At 39.4% G+C, this 26,073-nt stretch overlaps 3 protein-coding genes across 3 annotated transcripts; 1 reads left to right on the top strand and 2 right to left on the bottom strand.

The window, feature by feature from the left end:
- Positions 1–538: 538 nt before the first annotated feature.
- LOC140943216 (uncharacterized) lies at positions 539–3,360 on the top strand. The gene is made up of 2 exons (XM_073392286.1): positions 539–620; positions 2,211–3,360. Exon 2 carries the CDS (start codon positions 2,242–2,244, stop codon positions 3,163–3,165), a length of 924 nt encoding a protein of 307 aa, XP_073248387.1. The 5' UTR covers positions 539–620; positions 2,211–2,241; the 3' UTR covers positions 3,166–3,360.
- A 1,537-nt stretch (positions 3,361–4,897) lies between these two features.
- Positions 4,898–8,677, bottom strand: LOC140944837 (acetylserotonin O-methyltransferase-like). Its single transcript, XM_073393939.1, has 3 exons — positions 7,946–8,677; positions 6,359–6,637; positions 4,898–5,232 (listed from the first exon to the last, which is right to left on the bottom strand). Exons 1-3 carry the CDS (start codon positions 8,631–8,633, stop codon positions 5,012–5,014), a joined length of 1,188 nt encoding a protein of 395 aa, XP_073250040.1. The 5' UTR covers positions 8,634–8,677; the 3' UTR covers positions 4,898–5,011.
- Positions 8,678–12,041: 3,364 nt separating this feature from the next.
- LOC140942936 (probable bifunctional dTTP/UTP pyrophosphatase/methyltransferase protein) lies at positions 12,042–18,614 on the bottom strand. The gene is made up of 3 exons (XM_073391955.1): positions 17,918–18,614; positions 13,082–13,360; positions 12,042–12,348 (listed from the first exon to the last, which is right to left on the bottom strand). The coding sequence occupies exons 1-3, from the start codon at positions 18,498–18,500 to the stop codon at positions 12,128–12,130; spliced, it is 1,083 nt and encodes a 360-aa protein (XP_073248056.1). The 5' UTR covers positions 18,501–18,614; the 3' UTR covers positions 12,042–12,127.
- Positions 18,615–26,073: the final 7,459 nt, after the last annotated feature.

The raw sequence follows: 26,073 nt of genomic DNA, 5'->3' as shown, positions 1-26,073 counted from the left end.
TCCCCAAGTGGTACCACCTGCTTTATTAGTAAAGAAATTTGACCAGGTCCTCTTTCATGTACTACTTGGACAAAACGAGAATGCAAACGAATATGCGCAGAACGTTCTCCGTCCTACGTTCTGCGGCATATTCGTTTTTCCTACGTGGCATCTTTGAAGTCATTGAACTCAATTCCTCGTATTGCAGTACCCTGGGTCTAGCGTTTACCGGGTACCAGAAGTTTTTCTCGCGCGCGGCGGGAATTTTCGGTGTTGGCCGAAGGCCGAAGCCACGAACCGGACGGAAACCGCTCTAAGAAAAGTCTCTGGCACCCAGGAGGTCAAGGGTTCGAATCCCGTACAAGCCTGAATTTTTTCTGGCTTTCTTTCGCAACTGCGAAAGACTGTGTCAAAATGCGATGATCTTCTTTCATATAATTCAGCTGACTTTGTTTAAAGTCTTAAAAACTTTCGAGGCGAACGTTTCTGCCGCGCGCCCCTGGGTCAGATGTTTAACTCATGGTGCATTTCATTAACCATATACAACATACATTCCAGAGATTGGCGTCTTGGTTTCACAATACTTTGGACGATAATTTGAAGTTTCTTCGCTTGTAACTCAGGCCTGCTTGTAACGTAAGGTAACGAAACTGACAGCTTGTACAGTAAGCTAATGTTAGGCCCACATTAATAATCGTTTGAACGAGTTTAATCTCCTTTTCTTCATCAGTTTTTCAAGATCAGTTGAACTTATGCTTGTGAACATGACTGTAAAGGCATGCACTTTCCGATCCGTTAAAAAATTAAGCCCTTAAATATCATTTTAAGACACTTTACCGTCTTACCGACTGGTACGTATCGGGTTAAGAGGACATGTTTAACTCAAGCCTGAGTCGACGTCTCTATTAAAAAAATATGCTTCAAGTGATACCACAGGACCACAGGGGACCCGGACTCACAACAACCTACTGGAAGCCAAATATTATTATAAGGATTTGTGTGGGAATTTATCGTAAGATCGATAAAACAGTTAAAATGTACATAAACAGCTATCAAAGCATACATACTTCAACAAGAGTTGTGTCTGTGTTGTTTTCTTACTGTTTCCAGCCCTATGAACACCATTTTTTAATAGCAAGTTTTAATGTTTTGGTTTCTCAACTACTAAGAAGAAGACAAGGGAAAACTCGGCTGTCCTACACTACGCGAAGAAAAAGCTACAAAAATTACTTTTCTTCCACTCCAATCGCTCCAAACCTTCACTTGAGCATAGACCAAAGATTTTCCTTTCTTGAAAAGGAACCCTAACCCTTTTTCCTTGCCTTCTTCTTAGTAGTTGAGAAACCAAAACATTAAAACTTACTAAAATGGCATTCATAGGGCTGGAAAGAATAAGAAAACAACTCAGACACAACTCTTTATGAGGTATGTATACTTTAATAGCTGTTTGTGTACATTTTAACCTTTTTATCAATCTTACGACAATTTCCCATACAAATCCTATTATGGGAGGGGGGGGGGGTGGTGCTTTAATGCTCCTCTGATTACTTTTTCCAAACAATGACTTACTAAGAGACAAGTTGTCTCAACCTCCCCACTTGAAAAATGTTCTACTGCCCCTGAAATGCTGATCAAACATATAACCAATCCAAATACAGAAGGATTAAGTGTGATACTCGGACTGGACTGGCAAGGGGCTAAGCTCCTGCCATTGTTTATGGTAGCAGTTTTTGACTCACTGGGATAGTTCACCTACTAAAATCTATAAAACTGAAGTGGAAAAATATGCAGCATAATATGCGTAGCAGACATGAACTGAATTAGAAGCTTCAAATCACAAAGTTTTTAGAAAACTCTTTTAAACTGGTTCATTTTCTGTAGGCAAGTTTGTAACAATTGTAGACCACTAAAATATCCCAGGTTTCCTTGGCTATGTGATGTCTGAAGTGTGGTTAAAATTCTAGTTTCTTAAACCTTGTTTAACAGATCATAGATCTAGAGTTCATACCTTCTGAGCAGATTTTGCTGTTGTATACATTGTGGAAACTTTTAGAAAATATGGTTCCTTTTTTTTGTTTTGTTTCTAAAATACCATCCTGTCAGATAAGCACTGATACAATGTTTTGAAAAAGACTGATTTGGGCATCATTATGGAAATTGTATTTTATCATTCAAGCAGTTATCATCGCTTAGTTTATATAGTATTACATTTTTTTTCTTCTTATATTAAGGATCAACAAAGATTTGAGGCTTACAGACAGAATGAATGAGAGCAGTGAGAACTCCTTCCAGCATAAACTAAAGATCTACAAATGTAAACAGTGTGATAAGTGTTTTAACAAATCTGGGCTGCTCAGCAGACATGAGAAAATTCACACAGGAGAAAAACCCTATGTTTGTAATCAGTGTGGCAGAAGATTTAATCGAGCAGAAATTTTACAGAAGCACATCAGAGCTCATACAGGTGAGAAGCCTTATACATGCGATCAGTGTGGTCAGAAGTTTGGTCAGTCATGGAGTCTTAAAAGGCACAAGATTAGGGCACATACAACTGAGAAAAAGGAGAAGAACATTTGCGATCAATGTGGGAAGAGTTACATTCACCCGGCGAATCTTAAGAGACATTTAAAAGTTCATTCAGGTGAAGAAGCACGTATTGAATGTGACGAGTGTGGGAAGTGTTTTAGTCAAGCGTCAGCTCTGTACAGACATAAGAGAGCGCATGCTGGGGACAGACCGTTTGAATGCAGCTACTGTGGAAGGAATTTTGGTCGATTAGAGGTTCTCCAGATTCATGTAAGAAGGCATACTGGAGAGAGACCGTTTACATGTGATCAGTGCGGTAAGAATTTTCGTCAGGCTTCGACTTTACGGACTCATCAGAATGCGCATGCAAAGGAGATGACGATTGTAACATGCGATGAGTGTGGCAGAAGCTTCAGTTACAAAGAACTTAACAGACAAGAAAGGAAGCGGCTGGTAGACAAACGTTTCACGTGCAAGAAATGTTACGATGAAGATAAAAAGCCAACTGTCTGTGATGTCTGTCACAAGACATTTAGTCAAGCAGCATATCTTCAGAGACATAAGAGTACATTTTGCTCAAAAAAGCAACATGATAGGCAAAATGATTTGTATAGTCTTTCTGAACTCATGACTCACGTTAAAAAAGAGATGCCGGAGTGAAATCTACAGACAGGAATAAACTTGGTTAATGTGTAGTTTCATTGTCTCAGGAATTCATGTAATACATGTATCCATTGGCAGCCTGTTGACCTTTATTTACTTAATATTTATTTTTTTACTTAATAGGTTCGCTAATTCTTTGCAGGCTCACAGCAAAAGCGCGCGTGGTGCCAATTACTGTGGCCTGTAACAGTAACTCCATTCATGAGAGAGAGACCAATACGCCGGGGACGAATTGCCGTCGGTTTGCCCGAAAGTCGATTCGCCCAATGGCATTCGCCAGGACGTCAGTCGATTCGACCAATGACATACAACACCCTACAACATGGTGAAAATACCTTTCGAGATGTTAGAGCGATTTTCGTATGACCTTGAAACGAAAACGCGCGAACAAAACAGAAACAACAAACGAAGGGAAATAGAGCGATTTGATTGGTTTATCGAACGGATACAAATGCACCTGGCTTTTGGTTGGTTAAGCGAAGGCTCGGCTGAAAAACCTTCATTCCCGAAGAACTTTCTAGAAATCGCTTTGACGCCATACTGCAACGGGGTTGGCCAATCGAGCAGTACCCTCTCCATATTAGGGTTTTCTTTGGCGCGAAAACGAAGAGTCCATGTTTGGTTCTTTTTATCCATTGGCTGATAAAACAAATAACACTTACCGAGACCATTTTTCAAGGCCATACGAAAATCGCTCTATTTTAGTGACCCTTGGTTTCCACATGTGCAGTCACTGTCTTTCCTTGCTTATTCCCTTTTACAAATACGCTTCGGGCGAATCGACTTAGTCAAGGCGAACTGCTATCCGGCGAACCGACCAGATACCCCGGGGACTAATAACGTCCAATGAGCGTCTCTTTCGAATTGGTAGTTGTAACTCTTTTCATCTAGGCTGCGAAGTTGCCCATTCGTACTCAGATTTAAGTATTAAGCAAATTAAAGGTAAAGACGGATCGGGGCTACCTTTGTCCTCTTTACAAATTATTGCGTATTACGGCCTCAAATTTATAGTAGATAGGAATGTTGAAGTCATCATGATTTTAAATCCAGCGTCAAGCCTCAGTTGTGGATGTATTATTTGTATTTCTGTCGTTTGTGGATGAATGAGTACATAAGGTGAAAGTTTACCTGTATAGAATATCGTTTTTAAGAAACCCCTTCAACTTTTATGAAATGGTTTTTGCTCAAAATTTACAGGCACATTACTATAAATAACACAGAGAGAATGAACATTTATAGCAATTGGCAGCATGTCTTTTATTCATTGCATCGCTTATTACTACTAACAGAACAACGGCAATGCATGTCAGATTATATTGACTGCAACAAGCAACATACACTAAATATACTATTGAATTCCAGCTGCATCGCTTATCTAAAGCTACGTCCACCGAATTCGGAAATTTTTGTAACCGCACTCTTTTGACACGAATCAGCCCAGTCCGTCCAAACGAACTTGCCAGTGAATCCGCTGACCGATACCGCATTGTTTTGAAACCGCCCCAATCTCCAGAGCAGTTGAAGGCTCCGTCCACACAATCGGGATAAAAATTATGCGGTTGCAGACATGTCCGGATTCGTGTGGACATGGCTTAAGATAATTTAATGTATTCAAGCGAGGATTTAACCGATTTAGAATCAACCGTTAAAAGTATTAACGGTGATTTTAATTCAAAACTACGAGACTGAATGAAGAAAGTTTCAGGGGGTGAAGAGGAATAATGGAGTGTTCATTATTCATTCGAAAATTCTTGTTGTTATTCCATCATTCCAGCCCGAAATTTTCCGTTATTCCTATAATGATGATCATTCCTCTTCATTCCCTGAAAGGTGCCTCTTAACTCTACTTCTTTCTACACAGAATAGCATCGATCAAAGGAGAGTCCTCGACTAGAGTCACTTGAATATCGATAAATCCATGCTTGTAAAGGATTTGTTTGTATTCAGATGCAGTTCTTTCCTTTCCTCCTGTGGAAAGTAGCATAATTAGCGACTGCAAAAGAATACGCTTGGGGCCTTTTTTATCTTCATCCAAAAACTTTTCGCAAATGAGAAGTCCACCGCCTTTAAAGACAAAAAAGTATATAACGTATAATTTGAGAAGCTTTACGACAACGAATCAGTTCTAGCCCGCGGCCAAACGGAAGTTTTCAACTGATGAAGCTGCCACACACACGTGAAACTAAAAGTTAAACTTTGGTCTCGATAGCTTTCTGATACATAAAACTGAACAAAACTAATTTCAAACACAATGAGATGATTAATTTTTATAATGTGTTATTTTATATTTTATCTCTTACGACTATTATTTTACTTTACTCGTAGTGGCATACCCATAAAGTAGCTAGTGAAGTTTTTTAACTAATCCATATAGCTAAGTGCACAATTGTACTGTAATTATATTTAGTGGAGATAATTTATCCAAACAACTGTCGAACGAACAAAGTAATTGCAGTCCGCAAAATACATGTGACTATAGTAATTTATTTTGGATAAAATGGTTGTTTTCACACTAGAGACGGATAATCCGTTTTCAAAGTCAGGTACGAGATCTGTATGTATGGGCATTTACAATGGCACAAACATTTCATCGTACTTGTGAATTAATAGCCTGAGAAAACAGCCGACATTTGGCGACGCTACCACTGGTTTCCCCACCAAATGACGTCTGAGAAACGAGCGCAGAAATTCCATACTGATGACGCGTCACTAGCCAGATCTGCGCAGTGCTTCTGATTGGTTGAGTCAAATTCCCCACGCGGCATGATCAAACAGAAGCACTGCCCTGATCTGGCTACTGACGCGTCATCAGTATGGAATTTCTGAAACCAGTGGTCGGTAGTGTCGCCAAATGTCGCCTGTTTTCTCAGGCAAGTGAATTAAGCGTTAGAGACGCATCTGTTGCGAAGTTATGAATGCTAATAAGCTTAGTGAAGTTTGCATCAAATTGATTTATATTGGGAGTTGCGGCGGTAAGCATGCATACGAGTAACGAGTGAAACAAAAGAATTTTTTCTTACAAGAACCAATGCGCTTCTGATAGGCACACTCGTCAATAGGTGACGTCAGCGTGAGTATCGCCCTATTGGTCATAACTTTCACTAATAATTAATTAATTATATGGACTGCAACTCAGTACCAAGAATAATCATGGCCTGGGTACATTGGGTGGTTATTTTTTTTTTCTTACCTGATGGTAAACAATGGAACACATTTGAAAGAATCAAATCAATTTTTTCCTCTGACCAATCATGGAGGATCCGAGATAACACATACAAATCAGCCTTGGGTAGCGTTTCGGGCTTAAAGAAATCAGCTATAGTGAAAGAGACGTTAACTTGATTGGGACAATCTTCTACTGATGGTCGGAAGTGATGAGCTAAGCTGACAACAGGCTGCAGGTCACCCACTGTGATCTTCATCTGAGGATTGTACTGACACAAAGCATAAGCAAGAGTTCCTACTCCTCCTGGATGTGTCCAAAAAAAAAATGAAATAAACAACAACAACAACATTATTTCAGTATTCCCACGTGAGTACATCGTATTACCTACATTATTTATGTTATAAATCTTAAACCAAAACCATTGTTTTTTTACCAGTAAAAAATTTGGAAGCAGATGAATGGATCTTAATGGGATGTTGGACCGACACGCAGTTAGTGGGCAAATATTTGGGCATTTGTCAACCATCCATTATTCATCTCCATTTTAAAGCCGTGTCACGTCTCGTAATTTTGACCAAAAGATTCAGATATCAGTTAAACCACATGTCATCTGCCTCTGGGCTAATTGTGGGTGATATTAGCGAGGCACAGTTGATGGAGCGCTAGACGATAGCTATTACGTTCATCGTACAGACCGAAATTATAATTAAATTTGTGTTGTGCGAGAGAGGCTTGGTGTGTTCTTGTTGAAAATCCGGGGTCAGTTTAATAAAACTTTTACAAGTGTAATTTACAAGTGTAATTTACAAGTGTAGCTATTGTTTTGGAGTCTGAAAACAATAGCTACACTTGAAAATTACACTGGTAAAAGTTTTATTAAATTGACCTCAGATTCATAGCGGAAGACCTGGGAAGAGCTTGTATTGATGAAAATCCCGGAGTGGCTTGGTCTTCCTTTTCGTCACAATCCTAGCACAGGATATTTAAAATTTGCTGGAAAATCGTTCTAAAAATAAACTGGTCCGTGAAAACGCCGTTGTATAGGCACAAGGGAGTTGCTCGCTCCGTGTTATGGGCTGCTGACTAGCACGAGAAAATGGTTTAGCTAAGAACGGCCGGGGACTGACAGAAGGAAGTGAACTGCGATAAGACATTTTTTAAGACATAATAGAGATACACGGAGACCCTGATCGCAGGCGATGTCGAAACTTTGAAGTTTAACAGACATGGGGTGACTGCCATGTGAAAAGGTGGGGTTACTCGTCAAAAATTTGAATGGAGGCCAGTCTGAATAGGACCCAGCTCAAGCTGTATTTCAGCGCTATAGATATATTTCAAACATGAGACACAGTTCGCCTCATGCAAGGGAATCCGGATGCCGGGAAATTTGCTTTTAGAATCCGGTATCTGGGAAAAGTTTTCTCGCGGAATCCAGAATCCTGGGCTATGAAAACCGAAATACAGCTCAAAGAATCCGGAATTTCACTAACGATTGGAGTTCCACTGACAAAGACTGGAATCCAGTGTCTGAAATCCGGAATCCGTGGCGTGGAATCCGGGATCCACAGCTTGGAGAATACATTTTTGACTTTCTCTTTGTGCTTCAAAGGAGTAGTTTAACGCACATTTCGAGGATTCTTCTGATGCTAACCTTTTCGCTAAAAAGTCCTTCCGAACGTCGCAGTAAAATGCAAGGCCTAGAATGGACAAATGCACAAAACTTACCTCCTAAATCACAGCAGTTTCTGAAGGAGGTTAAGTTAATGACTTTAGCCAATGCATAGCTTGCAGAGAAGACCATGTTATGCATGGTTCGAGTGAACCGCAGGACGCTCTCTTCATTGCTGTACAAAGCATCACGAAAAACGTCTTCTGATGACTTTCCAAATGTCCTCATCCACTGAACGCGTCCCTCGATGACTGCACTTTCCAAGTTGCCTTGTTGAGGGTATCCTACCTTGTTGTGCAGACTTACGATGGCCAATTGAGAATCAGGACTAGAAGTTGTCAAAAACTTGGAGGCCTCTTCAGTGTTGTTGTAAAGCCACTCGTCCTCCTGTTTTGTTTTTTCTAACAACTCCAAAGCAACAAGGGTATCCAAGAGTCGTGTTGTGGCATCTAGATTAGAGGACAGCATCTTGGTTATGTCTGCAGCCGATTGCGGTACGGATGAGTTGCGAAGTATGTCGAAGATCCCAAAATCACAAGCAGCAAATAACACCTTCGACTCTTGATAGCCATCCAGAAATTTTTCAAGCTTCTCAGGCATGGGACTAAACGATCTAGCTGTATCGCTCATTTCTTGAAGTCATAAACGACAAAAGCAATGTAAATTTTACTTAACTCGTGAAATAGGTAGTAGAATACTACGCATTATTATGCACTAATTCTATTGTCTTCTTTTGTTTACTTGTAGCTATTTTGCAGTAGTTGTTAGTATCTGTTTCATGAGTCAAGTAAAATATGCATGTATTCAAAACGTACATTGAAGACCAGGTGATGAGGCGTAACGATGCTCCGATATAACTCTTTGAGCGATGATTTGTAACCGTCAAGTGTTTTGGCTGATATCACCGATAATGATACTTGAAAGTTAATGGCGAGTCGTGTTCCAATCGAATGATGGATTAAAACATGTATTTTCCCCTCTTAAGCTCTCTTAGATGTTAATAGTATACAACAAACGCTCGGGTCAAACACCCTACTTCACAAGCATGAGCTAAACTTAATGCTAATGAGCAAGAACAACAGATTCAGTTGTCCATCATCATCATTAGGTTCGGCGAGTGAAGCCCGGCCGTCAAACAAAAGACGTAATGGCACCAGAAGTGTGACGATCAAGTGCAAATATTTCTTACGATTGTGGATAAATGAATTGTTAAGGTGAAAGTAACCATCGTTTTTGAAAAACCCTTCACTGTTTTTGAAATGGTTTTGTTTAAAATTTAAGCTTCTTGATTGCAAACAGGGGCACCCAACGACTGTTTTCAGTAAAATATCTGTTCGGACAAGCAAATATTGCCTAGAATTTTCTATTGCTCAAACATGGCTAAAAATTTCTGGATGAGCGTTCCATTCTGGTACAATTTTCGAAGCTTATCTAAGAACTCCCTACGATTTTCTGAAGTTTAATTTTTCACATTTTACTCCCCACGTTAGGCTGATTTTCGTGGAAAAAAGAAACCAAAATTTTCGGATTCAAAAATATGATGGAGTGAGGAATAAGAAAAATTCTCATTTTCGTAAAACGTTCAATTGCATCTTAACTTTTCGGAAAAATAACACTGAAGCTTTTGTAGTTTCGAAAAGCCTCAAGCTTTCCTAGGATGACCGAACAGATACAAATTTTATAGCGCCGCTTAGAATGCATTTCTAGAGATCTAAGAGTGCTCTGGAAAGCAATGCATTTAGGAAGAAACCGTCGTTGGGTGCCCCTGTGCAAAGTAAAGTGAATCACTGAGAAAAAAAACAATGGGCTTGTTACCTTGAACTTTTTTGGTTTCTCATTTCAGACCATACGATGTTTAATAATTCATAGAAAGTGGGTCGTCCTATCCACGTGTTTTCAACCATGTGGTCAGCAGCTATGCAATTTAATTGAAACACTGCCACAGGATTGGTATGGAACACCAACATGGCCGCCGTTTTATTGTTTTGAAACACCAATATGGCGAAGGTGACGTTAAGTGAAACACTCTGTAAAGACTAACAATGAAAAATTTGCGTAAGAACATGCTGAAGGTGAAGCTTTTCACTGTTTACATTATCATTCAAGGCTGGATTCAAATCTACATCAAAAGGGACTCCCTGCATGAAATAACAAAAACGAACGGAACATTGAAATAGAGGAATACGCAAAAAGATATTGCTTCCTGGATAACATCCAAGGAAAAACATCCGTTCATACTCAGAAACACCGAGAAACAGGCAAATCTTTTAAAAGAAAGAACATAAAGATAAATGTAAGGAATATAATCAACTTATGCACTTGCGAAAAGAAAGCCTGAAAAAATTCAGGGATTCAAACCCTGTAACTGCATAAGTTGCGTCTTTAACTCTGAGGACTGATCTTCTTTGCAGTTATTTCCTTATCCGCAGGCTCACATATTCATTATTTCAAGTTAAGGGAAATATATTAATCAAACTATTGATTGCACTTTTCCTCTGCTTTAATTTTCTGAAAATAACTATTGAATGAGGCTGAGTATGATATGAAGAGTGAGGACTGGACAGCCCGCCTATGAGACCTGCATGATTTTTTATATCATATGGAAACCGAGTTCAATCAATTGTTTCATTGTTCATTTAAAGTATTTTTACCATACAATGTTTTTAATAATAATAATAATAATAATAATAATAATAATAATAATAATAATAATAATAATAATAATAACAATAATAATAATAATAATAATAATAATAATGATTTGGAGGTAGCACATCCACAAAGTGCTTCTTCGTCTACCCGATTCCTGATCGAACTGGAATTTGGAAAGAGTTTGTTAGGTGATCATTGAAGGAAGACTTTGAAAAAAAGAGACAGACTGACTGAGCGGGAACGAACGAAAAATGACAACATTACCTTAACAAGAAATAAGACGCATAGACAAACAGGACAAAGCTGATATAATGAATGATAAGGCCAAATAATGATACTAAGTCTATCTTATGTTAAACGTACTTGAAAAAAGTTGCCTATGAAGCAAGTATGACGCGCGTCACCTGTCTCTAAGTACTTAGAAAATGGAGTATGGCGTCAGTCTACATGAAAATTTAACTGTGTTGCGTCCGTGATACAAGCAACTAGGAAAGAAAATGCGAGATCTCCCAACAGGAATCGAACCTCGATATGACCTTGTGGTTACTCGTCCAGGTGCTATACCACTGAGCCAAGAGGAAACTCGGGCAGCTAACGCCATTCAGCTGTAACAAACATCCTGCACTGGACAAAAAAAGGATTTGCACAAATTTGCTCCTTGCAAATATGTCGCAAAAATGTAAAAACGGAGGAGTAAATATGGGGCAAGGACGGTAAATATGGGGCAAAGACAGTGCTCCTAATCTGCGATCAGGCGTCTTTTCCCTATAATAGTCCTACTAGGACTGGAATGTTTGGACGGAAAGCAAAAGAAACCCGGATTAAAATTGAACCCGCTAATTGGCCTTCAAACAACTGGGACACTGGGGAATATGCGATCTATGACATTCCCTTGAGCCTGCGTGCACGCAGGCTTCATTCACGGCCCACTCTAGTGCGCAGAATATTTGTCACTTGGGATCAATTTAGGTTTCTGAGAAACTGCCCACCTACCCCTCCCCTAAGCCAACATTTTGCCCTGAGTGAGAACTAAGTGTTAATGTTAGTTTAGGGGAGGGGTAGGTAGGCAGTTTCCCTGAAACCTAAATTGATCCTTCACTTGAACCTAGTTTAGACAGAAGTTTATTGACGTTAGATCCCTCGAGTCTCCTATAGCTCAGTGGTGGAGGATATCATGAATAAGCAACCAGACCCCAGTTGTTCAAAAGATGGATAGCGTTATCCACTGCATAAATCTCTATCCACTGGATAGTGCAATTGGTTTCTCTAATCCTTATCCACTGGATAGAGATTTATCTGATGGATAGTGCAAACCACCTTTTGAACAATCGGGGAAAGAAAGTATAGTTTCGAATCCAGTTGGGGGAACTCGGATGTCAATCAGTCTCGCAATCACTTTCTTTAGAGAATGAATAAACATCCATCTCAATTACAAAAGGCAAAAACAGCCCAGTTCATATACTGAATAAACCTCACTTCTTTAGGCATAAGATGACATCCATAAAAGGACATTGATCTAATTGATTAATTTGAGTAACTATAAATCCATGCTTGTCCAGGATTTGTTTGTATTCAGATGCTGTTCTTTCCTTTCCTCCCGTAGCTACCAACATGCTAAGAGACTGGAGCAGAGCCTGTTTCGGGCCTCGTTTGTCTTCATCTAAAATCTTCTCGCAGATGAGAAGTCCCCCACCTCAAAGTGAAAAAAATAATCATCATAATAAAACGGAATGGTTCTAACCGCAAAGTTCGATATTTTTTATTCGGTTTCGCACTCAGCAATTTGAACGCAACCTGGCTGCGAATTAGTATTAATAGATATGAAATCGATAAAAGACGAGTAATCAAAACTTTTATGGGGTATTCGACCCAAAGACACAATTACCAATGCGACGATCGTATCTTCAATTAAAATTTGTATTTTCGCAGTTCACATCATCTTTATTCTATGTTTCATTCCTTTCACAGGTTAAGATGAACTCAACAAATTGGTCTGCTCCCAATTTATCGGTCTTCATATCTCGGTTGGTAGAGCACTGCATCGCTAACGTAGAGGCCATGAGTTTGAATCCCGTCGAAGTCCCGAAATTTATTTCGGGTTAATTTGCAATTGCTTAAATTGCAGTTACCACTGCGACGATCACATTTTCAATTAAAGACGCAACTATTGGTGCTTTAGTACTAGTAAAGAATTAGGTGTCGCCAAGAAAGCCACCATTTCACAACTTGCAAAACAACACATGGACACTTTGAAATACATTTGATTGAGAGAAGTGTGTATTAATCTTGACGGTTCTGAGCACAAAACGAAGCACCGACCATTCTTTATATGAACTTTTTGCTTCTGTTAGGTTCTTCTCATCAGTGCATAGATGATTTAGCGCGCGCTTTTAGCTTATATAATTGAAAACATTTAACTGTCCTACCTGAGGGTAAACAATGGGAGACGTTGTCAAGAATCATTTCAACTTTTTCTTCTGGCCAGTCATGAAGAATGTGGGAAAGCACATACAAATCAGCCTTTGGTATTGTTTCAGGCTGGAAGAAATCAGCTATCATGAAAGAGACGTTGGCTTGATTGGGACAATCCTCTACTGATGGTCGGAAGTGATGAGTTAAGCTGATAACAGGCTGCAGGTCACAGACTGTGATCCTCATTTGAGGATTGTACTGACACAAAGCATAGGCAAGGGTTCCTACTCCTCCTGGATATGTCATGGAAAGAAAAGTTGTTAGAGAACTGTTATGCACTCACATTTAACTTCTCCCATGAGGTAAGGCCACTTTTGAGAAGAAAACAACCAAAACTGGCCATAAATGCCAAAATATCAGCCTCGCAAATTCGGGCATGCACAGAAAGCGCATATTTTTCGCTTACTCTTCTGCCCCCTTGTGAGTAAATGCTGTTTGAAGGGCAATGGTAGTACTCAGTACCTTCACCCTCAGTTATTTTTTAGACTTTGGACCCGGGCCACCCACCCAGCAGACCAGTGCCCTTTCAGCTCTGCTAACCATGCGAAGACTATAACCTATGGTATGTTAAAAATATCATTTGTTAAAGGGCAACTCTCGGGAAAATTACCCCTGTTTTTTAAGTTCTCTATGGTTTCCTAATGGCATGTAATGTCTCTCTTTGGTGAAATTTCGGATATATCTGCGAAACTTATTTTTTTATAATTTTTCGAAAACTCGATTTTTGCCGCCATTTTGAAAACATTCGGATTTCAGGTTAGTCACGTGATTTTACGTCACACGTGTGGAACACGGATTGCCAAGTGAAGATTATAAGAGAAAAGCGCACCAAATTTCTCTTGCAAATAAAGGAGAAATAGAGCCTCTACTGTCTTATTAACGTTCAGGAAAAGCATTTCGATGATGGTTCCAATTTTTAAATTTACACGGGCATCAGATGCGGGTGATTTAGATTTTTTTCTGTATTTTTTTTGTTAGGGTATTTTTGAAGTCGCGTGAGACATTTATCGACCCGGGGTCAATAATTGTAAACAGCTAAGCTCCCAATCTGCTACGTATAATACAAAGAACATCTTTCCTATAGCAGATTTAAAATTCTGATACAACCATTAATGTTACCTGATGGGTGTTGATGCCCTTCATTCCTCGAAAACGAATTAATTTTTTCCCGGGAAATACTCGCATCTTTGAAGAGAACTCCGTCACAGACCGCCGTACCGGCCTGATTCTATACCGCCTTTTGTGTTTTCACTTAAGTGTTGTTCTCGTCTGAAATCTGCAGGTTCCATCCATTTACCTTTGCTTCTAAACACGCGAAATAAAACTCACTTCTCGCCGAAAATTGCGATTTTATGATCATCATTTTCAATGTAGTTATTCGAGATGTGCTCTCGAGATTATAGCATCATTCCATGCAAAACCTGCACACACGAAAAAAATTACATGTAATGGGCCTTTTAAGGATGGAAAGAAATGAAAACAGTTCAAAAAAAGTTGATTAAAATAGGATTGCCTTATTATCTTTAGTGGTACTTTGTACCCGTCCTACCCGCGAACACTATAAAACTGCCTTGATAGCCACGCGTGTCACGCTTCTTTTGCAATACTTCCCTTTGGGACTTCTCACAAGAAAGGAAAAAAGAAATTATTAACCCGTTTTTAAATCTCCGACGCAGTACTTTTGGAAAATTCCAAGGAGAAAAATGCGATCCATAACGGGAGTGAAAAAGGAGAAAGAACTAGGCAAGGTTCCTGCAGTATGAACCTTTTCATTGAAGGTTATGGCTCAAGCACCATAACTGAAAGTCTTTGCTGGCTATTAAGAAAATTCAAGGGCTTTAAAAAACTACATGTTGAACCTGCAACTGAATACCCCTACACTACTTGCTCGTCCAAAGAGAGGCCCAACAGAGATGAGGCAATGGGTTCTTTCGTTAGCAGATAAAATCTTTCCAGCCTAGTCAATTAAAGAAGGACTACAATGCCCTGCAATGTTTTGATTCTTTGTAGTTTAGGCTAAGCTAGGTCACTACTGCAATTAGTGACTTAGATGACCATGCACTGTATGGTCCACTTAAACTGTGACCGGTTTTCTTTATTATTATTGCCTTATCAATTAAAATATGCAAGATGGAAACAATCCATTTGTAAATTCTAATTTAAAAATGAGGGTTTCCCATTATAACCTAAAGATATACAGCAATGAACAATAAAATACCATTTTATTATTAAGATATAAAGTTTCAACTGGTACATTATTTCCCAGTTAACAATCACACCTGCTGGAAAAAAAGGGTGACATGTTATTAGTCAAACACTAATCCGCCATTATTATTCAGAAGCTGTGAGTAAATAGTCGAGAAGAATTATGTATTTCCCACACAGACACCATTGGACTTTAAAAGACCATGTAGTCGTATAGATTTTTTAGTTCCAACAATTATTGTTGACATTGTTTGCTGGGTAGCAATCATTTTAATGGCAACAAAGTTGCTCTAGCCCAGTCTTCCAGTGGTGAGTGAGAAAATTGCATCATATTTTATATACAGTAGGGTTATTTGCAATACATGGTATATTTATTTATCTGGGCCCACTTGTTCGAAGGCCGGTTAGCGCTTAACCCGGAGTTAAATTTAACCCTGGTTTCTTTTTCTTGTGTTCAAAAGCATTTTCTCGAATAATATTCTCTCTTATTTTTAGAGCTTCCAATCATCAACTTGTGGACAAAAAGAATTAAAACTGAATTACTTTTTAAGCTTCCAAATCTTAATTCAAATCTTGCACTAACCCTGGGTTATCTTAACCCAGCTTTGAATAACTCGGCCCTGCTCAATGGAATCCTGTGAACTCCATCTCATCCTCCAACCTTTCAGGCTCCTCGAAATGAGGTCGTATGCACTTAACTGCACAGGAATCAAGGACGGTAATGTAACTCCTGTGTCCCTGCCAAGGGAGCCCCAGTATCACCTTACCAATTGCCTGTAGGCAATGTGCCTGCTTTTTTTATCATCTGATTCTTCATATGCTGAGGCACCATGCTGCCGCTTGTATTGCCATGCAGCTCGTAACACCCAGTAATTCAGACAAACTGCCTGGAATCCTGGGTGTTCCACTATGCTCCTCTAGGAGGCTCCTCCATATTTCTAACTTCAACTGCCTCCAAATATTTACGTTTTACAACAGCCACCTCTTGGAAGCAGATATTTTCACCCCATCCAATAGTAGTTATTGTCTTTAGTCATAAATATTGAACGTCGGTTAATGGAGGGCAACAGAACAAGTGTTGAATATTGACCTTTTCATTCTGCACCCAGAAAATTATCAAACTGCCATAAGTCAAGACAGAGAATATTATTTCAATTTTGAGCTTATTCACTCTTTAACGTTTATGGCTTCATCATACTATCTCCTGCCCATAACCACAAAATAGCTTCAAATATGTACACGTTTTCAATACTGGGTGTATTATAATAGAAGTTCCTGCAGTTATATCTCATCAAATGCAAATTATTATTGTAGTTAACATAACCATTGTTGTGCTCCAGACAAAGTGAATACGACATGTCCCAACCTCGAAAATCATATACTGGGGAGCAGAAACGTTTTATGCAAGCAGTTAGTTCACATGGGTATGGAGGTGTATCTCATCCCAACTTTAAATTGTCTTAATAATAACATCACGATACACAGAAGCTAGAATAATAACTTCTGAACCAAATTCATTGACAGAGCAAGACACAGTAAAAGTAAGTGAACGACTTGTAGGAAAACAACTGTACAGCGCCTTTCAGTTATTATGTATAATAATCTGTAGAACAACAAGGGAGACAAATTTTAAAGTGCAAGCACTCCACGAGTCGAGCATGAGCGGCTGTCAAGGGGCAAAGATATGGAAATTTATTTGCGTTGCAGTCAACGAATTACGAGAGCGTAGTTATTGCTTTCGATATAAATCACTGCTTTTTGTAAAACCAGGATTAAAGCAGAAATTAAAAAAAACTACACTGACACAACTTGCCCAGATTATCATTTCCAGTAGTCGTTAGAAGGGGAAGGTACGCTTTCGACTACTTGTACATATGAAAACAATGATCTAAAATTATAAACGCTCAGTATACAAAAAAAATGCGTGTTTAATTAGTCCTTTTCCTTTTACAATTTGAAGCATTCATAGCATTGATGAAATCAAGCGATTTACGGATCGCACTGTACACAAGAATTGTTCAAAACCATCTAGGCACTCACCATTCTTCACTATCGAGATCGCAGCGGGCGAGTGGTAGGCTCGACGTTTTCTGGCGACGCACGAACTAATCAGCTTCGGACGATCTTCCAGGCGGTTCAAAACGCCGGGGTTGAATTTCCGTGAAGGGCTGCCCTATAATTCGCATTCTAAAAGTTTTTCTAGAACCGAATAATCGGACAAAGAGGTAGCGCTATCACTTGAAGAACTACAGTCAGCCATATTCGAGATCATCTGTTGTTCCACACCTGTGACGTCACGTCACGTGATAGGCAAAATCCAAGCGTTAATGGCGGAAGTTCGAGTAAGCGGCAAATTTAACACTTTGAATCTCGATTTCTGAGCCAAATAGATCGCTGAAGATATATTTCTTGATGGTATTACAATGAGAAAAACATTTGCAAGGTTTTTCTGAAAAATGTTGTCCTACGCGAGAGTTGCCCTTTAAGAATCAAGATTGACATGACGTAACCCTGCAAGAACGTTGTCAAACGACTAGATTTCCAAAAATACAATTAAGTGTTATATGGCTTCAAATCTGACTTACCTCCTAAATCACAGCAGTTGTTAAAGGCACTTAAATCAACGGCTTTAGCCACTGCATAACTTGCAGAGAATGACACGCTATGCATTCCTTTGTTAAATCGTAAGCTGTCTTCCTCGGTGCTGTAAATTGCTTCACGAAATACGTCTTCGGGCGACTTTCCAAATGCGTTCGCCCACTGCATACTCCCGTCGAGGACTGCGCTCTCTAAGTTGCCATGGAGGGGGTATAGAATCTTGTTCATGAGACTTATTATGCCAAGTTGAGACTGAGGACTTGAAGTTGTCAAAAACTTAGAGGCTATTTCAGAGTTCGTATACAGCCACTGATCGCCCTGCCTCGACTTTTCTAAGAATTCCAAAGTAACAAGGGTATCCAAGAGTCGTGTAGTGGCGTCTAAATCAGAGGACATTTTCTCCGTGATTTCTTTAGCCGATTGTGGCGACGAATTGTGGAGTTTGTCGAAGATCCCAAAATCACAAGCTGCAAACAACGCTTTAGACTCTCGGAAACCATCGAGAATTTTTTCAATCTTCTTTGGTAGAGGACAAGATCCACCCTCAGGGTTGTATTTAACCTCGCTCATCTCTTAACTTAAGCGTGATCATGAGACGAGAGGTCACTTGCGAAGGTAATTAACTTGCGTCATAATTTTCAGCTTTTTCTGTGTATTATCAATCAACGTTTTGAAGGTCAGAAATGCACATAAACAAAGGTGCTCGTTAATCCGACTCGAATATAAAGACAATACATTAACACAGTCGTATACGTAAATTCGAAACCACAATGACATTTAAAACCTGCCCCCCGGGTGTTTGATTTTTATCACAAGTTTCTGCTTCATACAGATGCATTTGTAAAAAGCTAGAGTGACCTTACTTTACCGTAGCCTCCCAAGCAGGCGCTTTTAGGGGAGCTAGTTTTTCATCTCTCCCCACAAAATACTCCAAGCACTCCATAACCTTAGCGAAGGAAAGAAAAGAAAGGAAACGTTACTCTAAGGTCACTTTTTAGTCGTGTTAAGTCTTTCAACACTTTATTTCAAAACTGTTGATTGGTCATGTACCACGCAAATAAAACAATGGGAAAGGAATGTTGTTTTCGGTTGAGCAGGCGTTTGTGAGGAGGGATGAATTAGCGAGCTCCCTTAAAAACGCCTGCCTGGGAGGTTAATGCACCTATCAATGTAAACCCCGTGGGGGGGGAGTGCGGGCAAGGGGTGGGGATTTGACAAATTTTAAAATTTTTCGATCAAATTCCCCAGGGTGGGAAACGAAAGGTCAATCAAAAGTGTCAAAAAAGCCCCCACCCCAGGGGAAAAAATCTAAACAAACAATGCTATAATACTATATAAAACGAATAAAAGAACATGTCAAACACGTTGTTACTACTTTTATTTACGGTTAACGGTTAAATTACTCGCTGTAATTAAGTTTTTTCTCTCTCCACTAGCATCTCTTATCTTGAACAACAAAATCACTCCAGGAAGATTGACCTTGCTATATAATATTAATAAAACGTAAAATGCTGTATAACATCTGCTCAACATGTCGGAACAGGTCGGATCAGTGACCCATAAAAAATCCTCTGACTTTCATGGTGGAATTCGATTTCAATCAAGTTTTACAATCAGATGGGAACTTGAAGATAAAAACTTCCTCAAAATAGACATTATCTGTTTAGATGACAGTTTAAAGTATCGGATTATGGCGATTAAAACAAATGAAAACTTCATACCTTTCTCCAACAACGTGACTTTCAGGAAGCCTCGAGGGACGGACTTGGTAACTGCTTCTGAATTGATACCAGGCTTCTGTCGGTCAAAGTCAAATGTCCCGACCCCGGGGTCGCTTCGCACGATCAAAAGCCCGACAGCGGGGATAGTCCCAGGCATCAAATCCCCTCCCCTTGCCCGCACTCCCCCCCCACGGGATTTACATTGATAGGTGCATAACTTTACCGTGAAACAGACTTGACTAAATAACTAATGGCGAAGGAAGACAGTGGAATTAGGGCACAATAGTGCGTGGTAGTCTATTGTGCACACGGGTTAAGTAAATGACTCTTATAATACAGAACTTAACTAGTGAGGTAAAAAATTTTCACTTGAGCCTATAGTTTAGATGGGAAAATTGAAAACAAAAATTTTCAAAATTAGGAAGTTGGGGGTCGATCGGAAGTAATCTGTTGGAATTCGATCGGAAGTCGTGAACTACTTGCAAAATAAGACATCACGTCTTTACCACATTCGACGCACGTATAGGAAATGTAAAATGTAAAAATAAAAATGTCCTAGAAGTTTAAAATCCTCGAGATATATTTCGCTCTTCGAGCCTCGTCAGTCAACTTCTCAAAAAAAAAAATCGGAAGTCGGTAGTCGGAAAAGTCCCCACTTCAGTCACATATTTTGTCGTTGTTTTTTATCGTTTGCTCAGCTGAATTTTTTACCTGGTCAGCTAAGATTTTCATCCAAATATATACTTAGTTGTCCTAGGAAACGGGATACATTTTGTTACAGTAAGCGATCAATATTCGTAAAAAACTTTGAATCACGATGTCGCTGAGTGTGCTTTAACCAGCTAACTAAAGCAAAGTACTAAATTTGATATAGTATCATTTACTACCATTCACCTGCTACCAGAAAAAAATAGTTGCAAAAAGTAATGTTCTTTGACTAGGGGCGAAGAAGTGTGATGACACTAAACTATACGTATGTATGTAACTATATATGTAATTATGTATGACAGGAAATTATGATACTACTACTAATAATAATAATAACTTTGTTTGTATGTCAAAGTACTTTAGGATACCTGCTTGTTGGAGCAACACGGTAACAAAGTAAAAATAATAACAGTAAATATTAAATAACCACTAAGATATCAAAAATACTAATATTGAGAAAATGAAGACAGGCATCTCTGCCTTCGTTATGTGGAATGGTAGTGTAGAGAGATGACGCGTCTAGGGTGACAAGAAAGGTGTTTTCGGGTAGCTCTGAACTTTATTTATTTCATAGTATTTTCTTTCATTCATTTGCCACTTGTAACATTTACAAATAGTAATAGTAAGATATCAAAAATGATTATTACATTTAAACGAAAAGGACTCGTGGCGAGAAAATCTAGAAGAAGCCCGGAGCGCATTGAGATCTCGGCTTCCAATTGTAAGCAGTAAAAACAGCTCGCCTCATGTTAGGGAATCCAAGACAGTCTTGGATCCTGGATTCCACGCCATGGATTCCGGATTCTCACTACTGGATTTGAAATCTTTTTCAGTGGACCTTGGATTCCGGATTCCAATTGTTAGTAGGATTCTGGATTCCTACAGCTGTATTCCGGATTCCAAGGCTCAGGATTCCGGATTCCACAAGCAAAATTTTCTAAGATTCCGGATTCTACAGGCAAAAATTTCCGGGATTCCGGAATCCCGATTCCCTTAAATGGGGCGAAACAGCTGAGACCACTCATTCACCGATTGAACTTTACTTCTTTATACATAACATGGCATCCATAAATAAAGACTGATCTAATTGTTTAATTTGAGTTACTATAAATCCATGCTTGTCGAGGATATGTTTGTATTCAGATGCTGTTCGTTCTTTTCCTCCCGTAGCAACCAACATGGTAAGTGATCCAAGAACAGCACGTTTCGGGCCTCGTTTATCTTCATCTAAAATCTTCTCGCAAATAAGAAGTCCCCCACCTAACAAATATTAAAGACAAGAGGCGTTGTTACCACAAAGCTCGATATTCTTGGTTTTTCCCTACTCAATATGAACCCAACCTGAGGACACGACCATCTTTAATTTCTTTAGTGCTAAGTTTACTGAAGGAAAAACTGTCAAGCAAATACTGTTTATGTAAGACAAGCCAGGCTGGCCCGCTTTACTGGGCTGGCCCGGCTAATGCCTTATTTCCTCATAGAACTGTTGCTATGTGGCCCTCATGCCGAGATCTCTGCTCGAGGAACCGGGGATCTCGGCAATCGGGGCAGCTTGCCATCTCATACAAACACAACAACAATGGCCTTTTTTATGCTAGAGACGTTAAAGTCGTCTTAAAAAAAACGGTAATTAAGACAGACGCATTAAACGTTGGACTGTTTTATTACAACTCCCTTTTACTTATTTAGGAAGGCTTTTGCCTGTTATAGTTAGCCATTGATAAATTTTAGATTATAAATTTTAGGTATTCTTAAGCATACTTTATTGTAATTATTACAAGTAGTAGTTATATTTGCATGTAAGGCGCATTTGATCATATTTAGATGTTAATTATTATGAATAATTATTATTATTATTAACGTCTGACGTCTTTTAACGTCTTCTGTTAAGTGCGTCCGAACGACGCTTTTATCAGACGACTTTGAGGTCTCAGACGTTACTAAAATGCGTCTAGACGACTTTAACGTCTCTATCATAAAAACGGCCAATTTATGAGAAAATAAGGCACGAGCCGAGCAGGCCTGGTAAAGAGGGTCAGCCCGACCAATTCTTAAGCTACAAGATCGTCGAGCTCCAGCCCTCACCTTCACTGGCAGCCATTTTGTAATTAGATTCGAATGTACCGAGAGGGCAGGCCTTGGGGTTCCCAAAGCGTCCCCCTGCCTTTAAGCAGTCAAGCTAGAGACGGTCAAGATGGCCGCCTGTAGCGTTTGTTCTTGACGATCATGCAGAAAATAGGGGACTTCGAACAGTGTATAACGCCATAACATTAATCGAGAGGTCTGGTTCCGAACGAGAAGTCCACTTAGCGGATTTCTCGCTTGTTAGTACGTAGGAAGGTAACGAGAGGTATATATTTAAACAGAGTAGCCAAAGTTGGGAGGATGAGAGAATGTAAATGTGTTTGTGAAAAATTGATGATATTGAGCGGTCGAGTGGCGGGGTGGTATCCTACAACCAGAGGGATACGTGTGTGTGAGTCGCTTGTGTGACTGTGTGTGATAGTATAAACACGTTGTATCTTCTGGTTGAGGAGACTGTTAAGGTATTGTTCTTGTGTTAATTCGTTACAACGCAGTTTGAACATCTCGTTCGAGGAACACATAAGTCGAATTCTCAGGGCAAGGCTGAATGGAAAAGCTCGTTTAATGTGTTAGAGGTGACATGATGAACCTAAAAGGTACTGATGTTCGGCTGTAGGTTTAGTATAAAGAATAATTTCAATGATCGATAGAACCATCATTGAGGGACACCTTAACGTAGAGAAAGGAGAAAGATTTGAATGAGCACTTTGGTATAAATAAGTTTAATAGTGGGATGAAGGGTATTTAAGTTAGAGATGGAATAATACGTTTATAGCTGTCATTATTTTTGTAAAATGATTCTAAGACCTATAATATATGGATTGTTAATAGATTTTTCATATTTTTTACTTCATGCTCTCTCTCTCGCCGACTGAAGTCCGCGATGTTCTACTATCTCTGGATCCCTACAAAGCAACAGGCCCAGACAAAATTCCTGCCAAACTTCTCAAGGTTTGCGCACCCCACATTTACTCCTCCTTGTGTGCCCTCTTCAACAAGTGCTTGCTTTTGGGAAAAATGCCATCTTCTTGACAAGAATCTAATATCATCCCATTATTAAAAGGCGGCACTGCCAAGGAGGATCGAACTATAGACCCATCTCACTTTTGCCTCTTGTCTCAAAAGTTCTCGAACGCTGCGTTTACAACAGAGTTATCGACCATATCGCTCCTCAGCTCCACAAGTTGCAGTTCGGGTTTTTAAAGGGCAAATCCACCACGGCCCAGTTACTTCAAGTCCTTCACAACATAGGCGAAAATCTTGTTAAGTGAGGGCAGGTTGTTGCCATCTACCTTGACTTCGCCAAAGCCTTCGACAGGGTTAAGCACAAGCTACTGATCAAGAAGATCCACCGATTAGGCATCTGCGGTACACTGTTGTTTTGGTTCAAAGACTATCTTACTGACCGCGTCCAAAGGGTCACCGTTCTCGGGGCCAACTCTAAATCTCTCCCTGTGTTATCAGGTGTACCGCAAGGATCAATACTTGGTCCACTCTCGTTCCTCATATATGTAAAGGATCTTCCTGACGTAGCGTCCTCAACATCTGTTGCTCCTCTTTGCTGACGACACGAAGTGCTACCGGTCAATCGAAAGGATGGAGGATGGTGCCTGCCTACAGCGCGACCTCGACCACATTAACCAATGGTGTGATCTCTGGCAAATAGATCTAAATCAATCCAAGTGCGGGCTACTTTCTATTACCAGAAATGCTAGCCCGCATCAGTCAACTGCCCGATCGCGATGTCCAAGTTAAGGCGATGGAAGCTCAGAAGAGGGTCTGAATGGGGGTCCACTTGTCGGTTGTCGGTTAAAATTCAGTAATTTTGTTGGTAGTCGGTTAAAATTTTCGATCTTTGTCGGTAGTCGGTTAAACTTTTCAATTTTCGCCGGTTGTCCGAAAATTTCAGTTAATAAGCAAAAACGCTTGTTAATTATTAATATTTCTTATGTATTTCACCCACTTTTCCACACTTTGATCCCTAAGGAAAGAGTAAAACTTGCAAGAATGCATCATTTGATGGCGCCTAAACCGTTCATTAACTCTTGTTTTTTATGCAACATGAACGTTTATTTCATCACTGTTTGCCATTAAATGAATAATTAGTACTGATAAAATCACCCAAGTTTTTATTGTAAATGCGAACTTGGTTTCCCTGTCGACTACAGGGCACAGTAAAAAGTAATTAATTAATTACTTACTGGACTCTAGCCTTTTGGATACTTAAATTATTTTTATTGAAAAACTGCAAGGGATGACAGGCTGCACATCTATCCGTCTCATGTTTTGGTTCTAACAAGCATGTCCTTTGCCATAATTTTCCTTTCTCAAAGAAATAGCACTTTAGGTGGTTCTTTAAAATTTTGGCAAGGTAGTGGTTGGTTTTGTATGAGATTCCACTTTTTCATTAAAGCTTCTTTTTTATAGACACTAAGGGCTGGTATTGCGTCACGAAAGGCAATATTTCAGTCTTTTTCTTCCTGGTTGTTTTTTTTTTTTCAGGAGCACTGCCTTCCTTTCTGTGAGTTTTACTTCTAATAGCAATTTTTCTTTCAAAATTGTGTGGCTAGCCTCCGTCCATCAAGCGCTTTTGAAATCTGAAATACTTCCTCAGAGGAGTTTGTTCGTATGATTCTCAAGGCTTCTCGTTTGTCAAACAGTCGCTTTAACAACTGGTGGGTGATAAGAGATGAAAATGTTTTTACTGTAAGGTTTCCGTTTCAAATGCGTCTTTACGTCAAGGATAGCTTTTTCTCATTTTTTCGCTGAATGTTGTACATTGGTATACAACCGTTTCTAAAAAGAATGTCTCATTTTCAGATCTTTCGGCCGTGAATTTCATAGGAGGGCATGTAAGTTTACTTGTTCCGCGAAGAAAGCTACGATGTCTGGTTTACTTATGTCCCATGGGGAAAAAATGTCATTTATGTAGCGTTTTCAAACAGTTGGTTTAAAGACGGTTTTGCTTAAACTTTGTGTTTCAATATGTGCCATGAAAATGTTGGAAAGGAAACTGCTGTCTTTGTGCTCATCGCGGTAACGTGGGTTTGTACTGATATTTCTTTACATTAAACGGGAAAGAATTTTCTTTGAGGATTAATCTAAGCAAAAAACGTTCGATTTTTTCACCTTTGACTTTTCAATAAAATTTATAAAGTCGGTAGCATCTTTAAGGTGTGACTTTGTGATTTTGATATTGGCTGTAGCAATGTACCTGTATCAACAACAAAAAAAGGAAATTCTTTCCCTTAGGCGATCTGATGAGTCATAAATTTAAAGAGATTACTTACTTCCTCGAGCTAACGGTTAGATTAAATACAAAATGCTCTTTTTTCTGGAAACAAATATTAATAATATATAGCCCATGTCCGTAGTCGGTTAATATTTTTCCTGTCGGTAGTTGGTAATTTTTTACTCACTTTGTCGGTAGTCAGTAATATTTTTCGCCCTTTGTCGCTAGTTGGTTAACCCCATTCACACCCTCTCAGAAGGACCTTGCGGTTTTCGTTACTAAACATCTGAAATGGAACTCTCAAGTGTTGGCAGCTTGTTCGAAGACCAAGAGGATGCTTGGCTTTCTCCGGAGATCAACTTTCGACACTCATAACCAGCGAGCTCGCAGGCTACTT

The sequence above is a fragment of the Porites lutea genome, chromosome 7 (genome assembly GCF_958299795.1).
Source record: "Porites lutea chromosome 7, jaPorLute2.1, whole genome shotgun sequence".
In the NCBI taxonomy this organism is placed as follows: domain Eukaryota; kingdom Metazoa; phylum Cnidaria; class Anthozoa; order Scleractinia; family Poritidae; genus Porites; species Porites lutea.
Note: the sequence above shows the minus strand (reverse complement) of the source record. Positions and strands in the feature narration are given on the sequence as shown.

Coding starts and splice junctions, on each gene's coding strand:
- LOC140943216 (XM_073392286.1), top strand. CDS start 2,242: ATGAATGAGAGCAGTGAGAACTCCTTCCAGCATAAACTAAAGATCTAC.
- LOC140944837 (XM_073393939.1), bottom strand. CDS start 8,633: ATGAGCGATACAGCTAGATCGTTTAGTCCCATGCCTGAGAAGCTTGAA. Junction 6,638..7,945: donor CGAAATGTGCGTTAAACTAC/TCCTTTGAAGCA, acceptor GGACACATCCAG/GAGGAGTAGGAACTCTTGCT. Junction 5,233..6,358: donor GTTCCATTGTTTACCATCAG/GTAAGAAAAAAA, acceptor TTGTCTTTAAAG/GCGGTGGACTTCTCATTTGC.
- LOC140942936 (XM_073391955.1), bottom strand. CDS start 18,500: ATGAGCGAGGTTAAATACAACCCTGAGGGTGGATCTTGTCCTCTACCA. Junction 13,361..17,917: donor CAACTGCTGTGATTTAGGAG/GTAAGTCAGATT, acceptor TGACATATCCAG/GAGGAGTAGGAACCCTTGCC. Junction 12,349..13,081: donor CTCCCATTGTTTACCCTCAG/GTAGGACAGTTA, acceptor TTTCACTTTGAG/GTGGGGGACTTCTCATCTGC.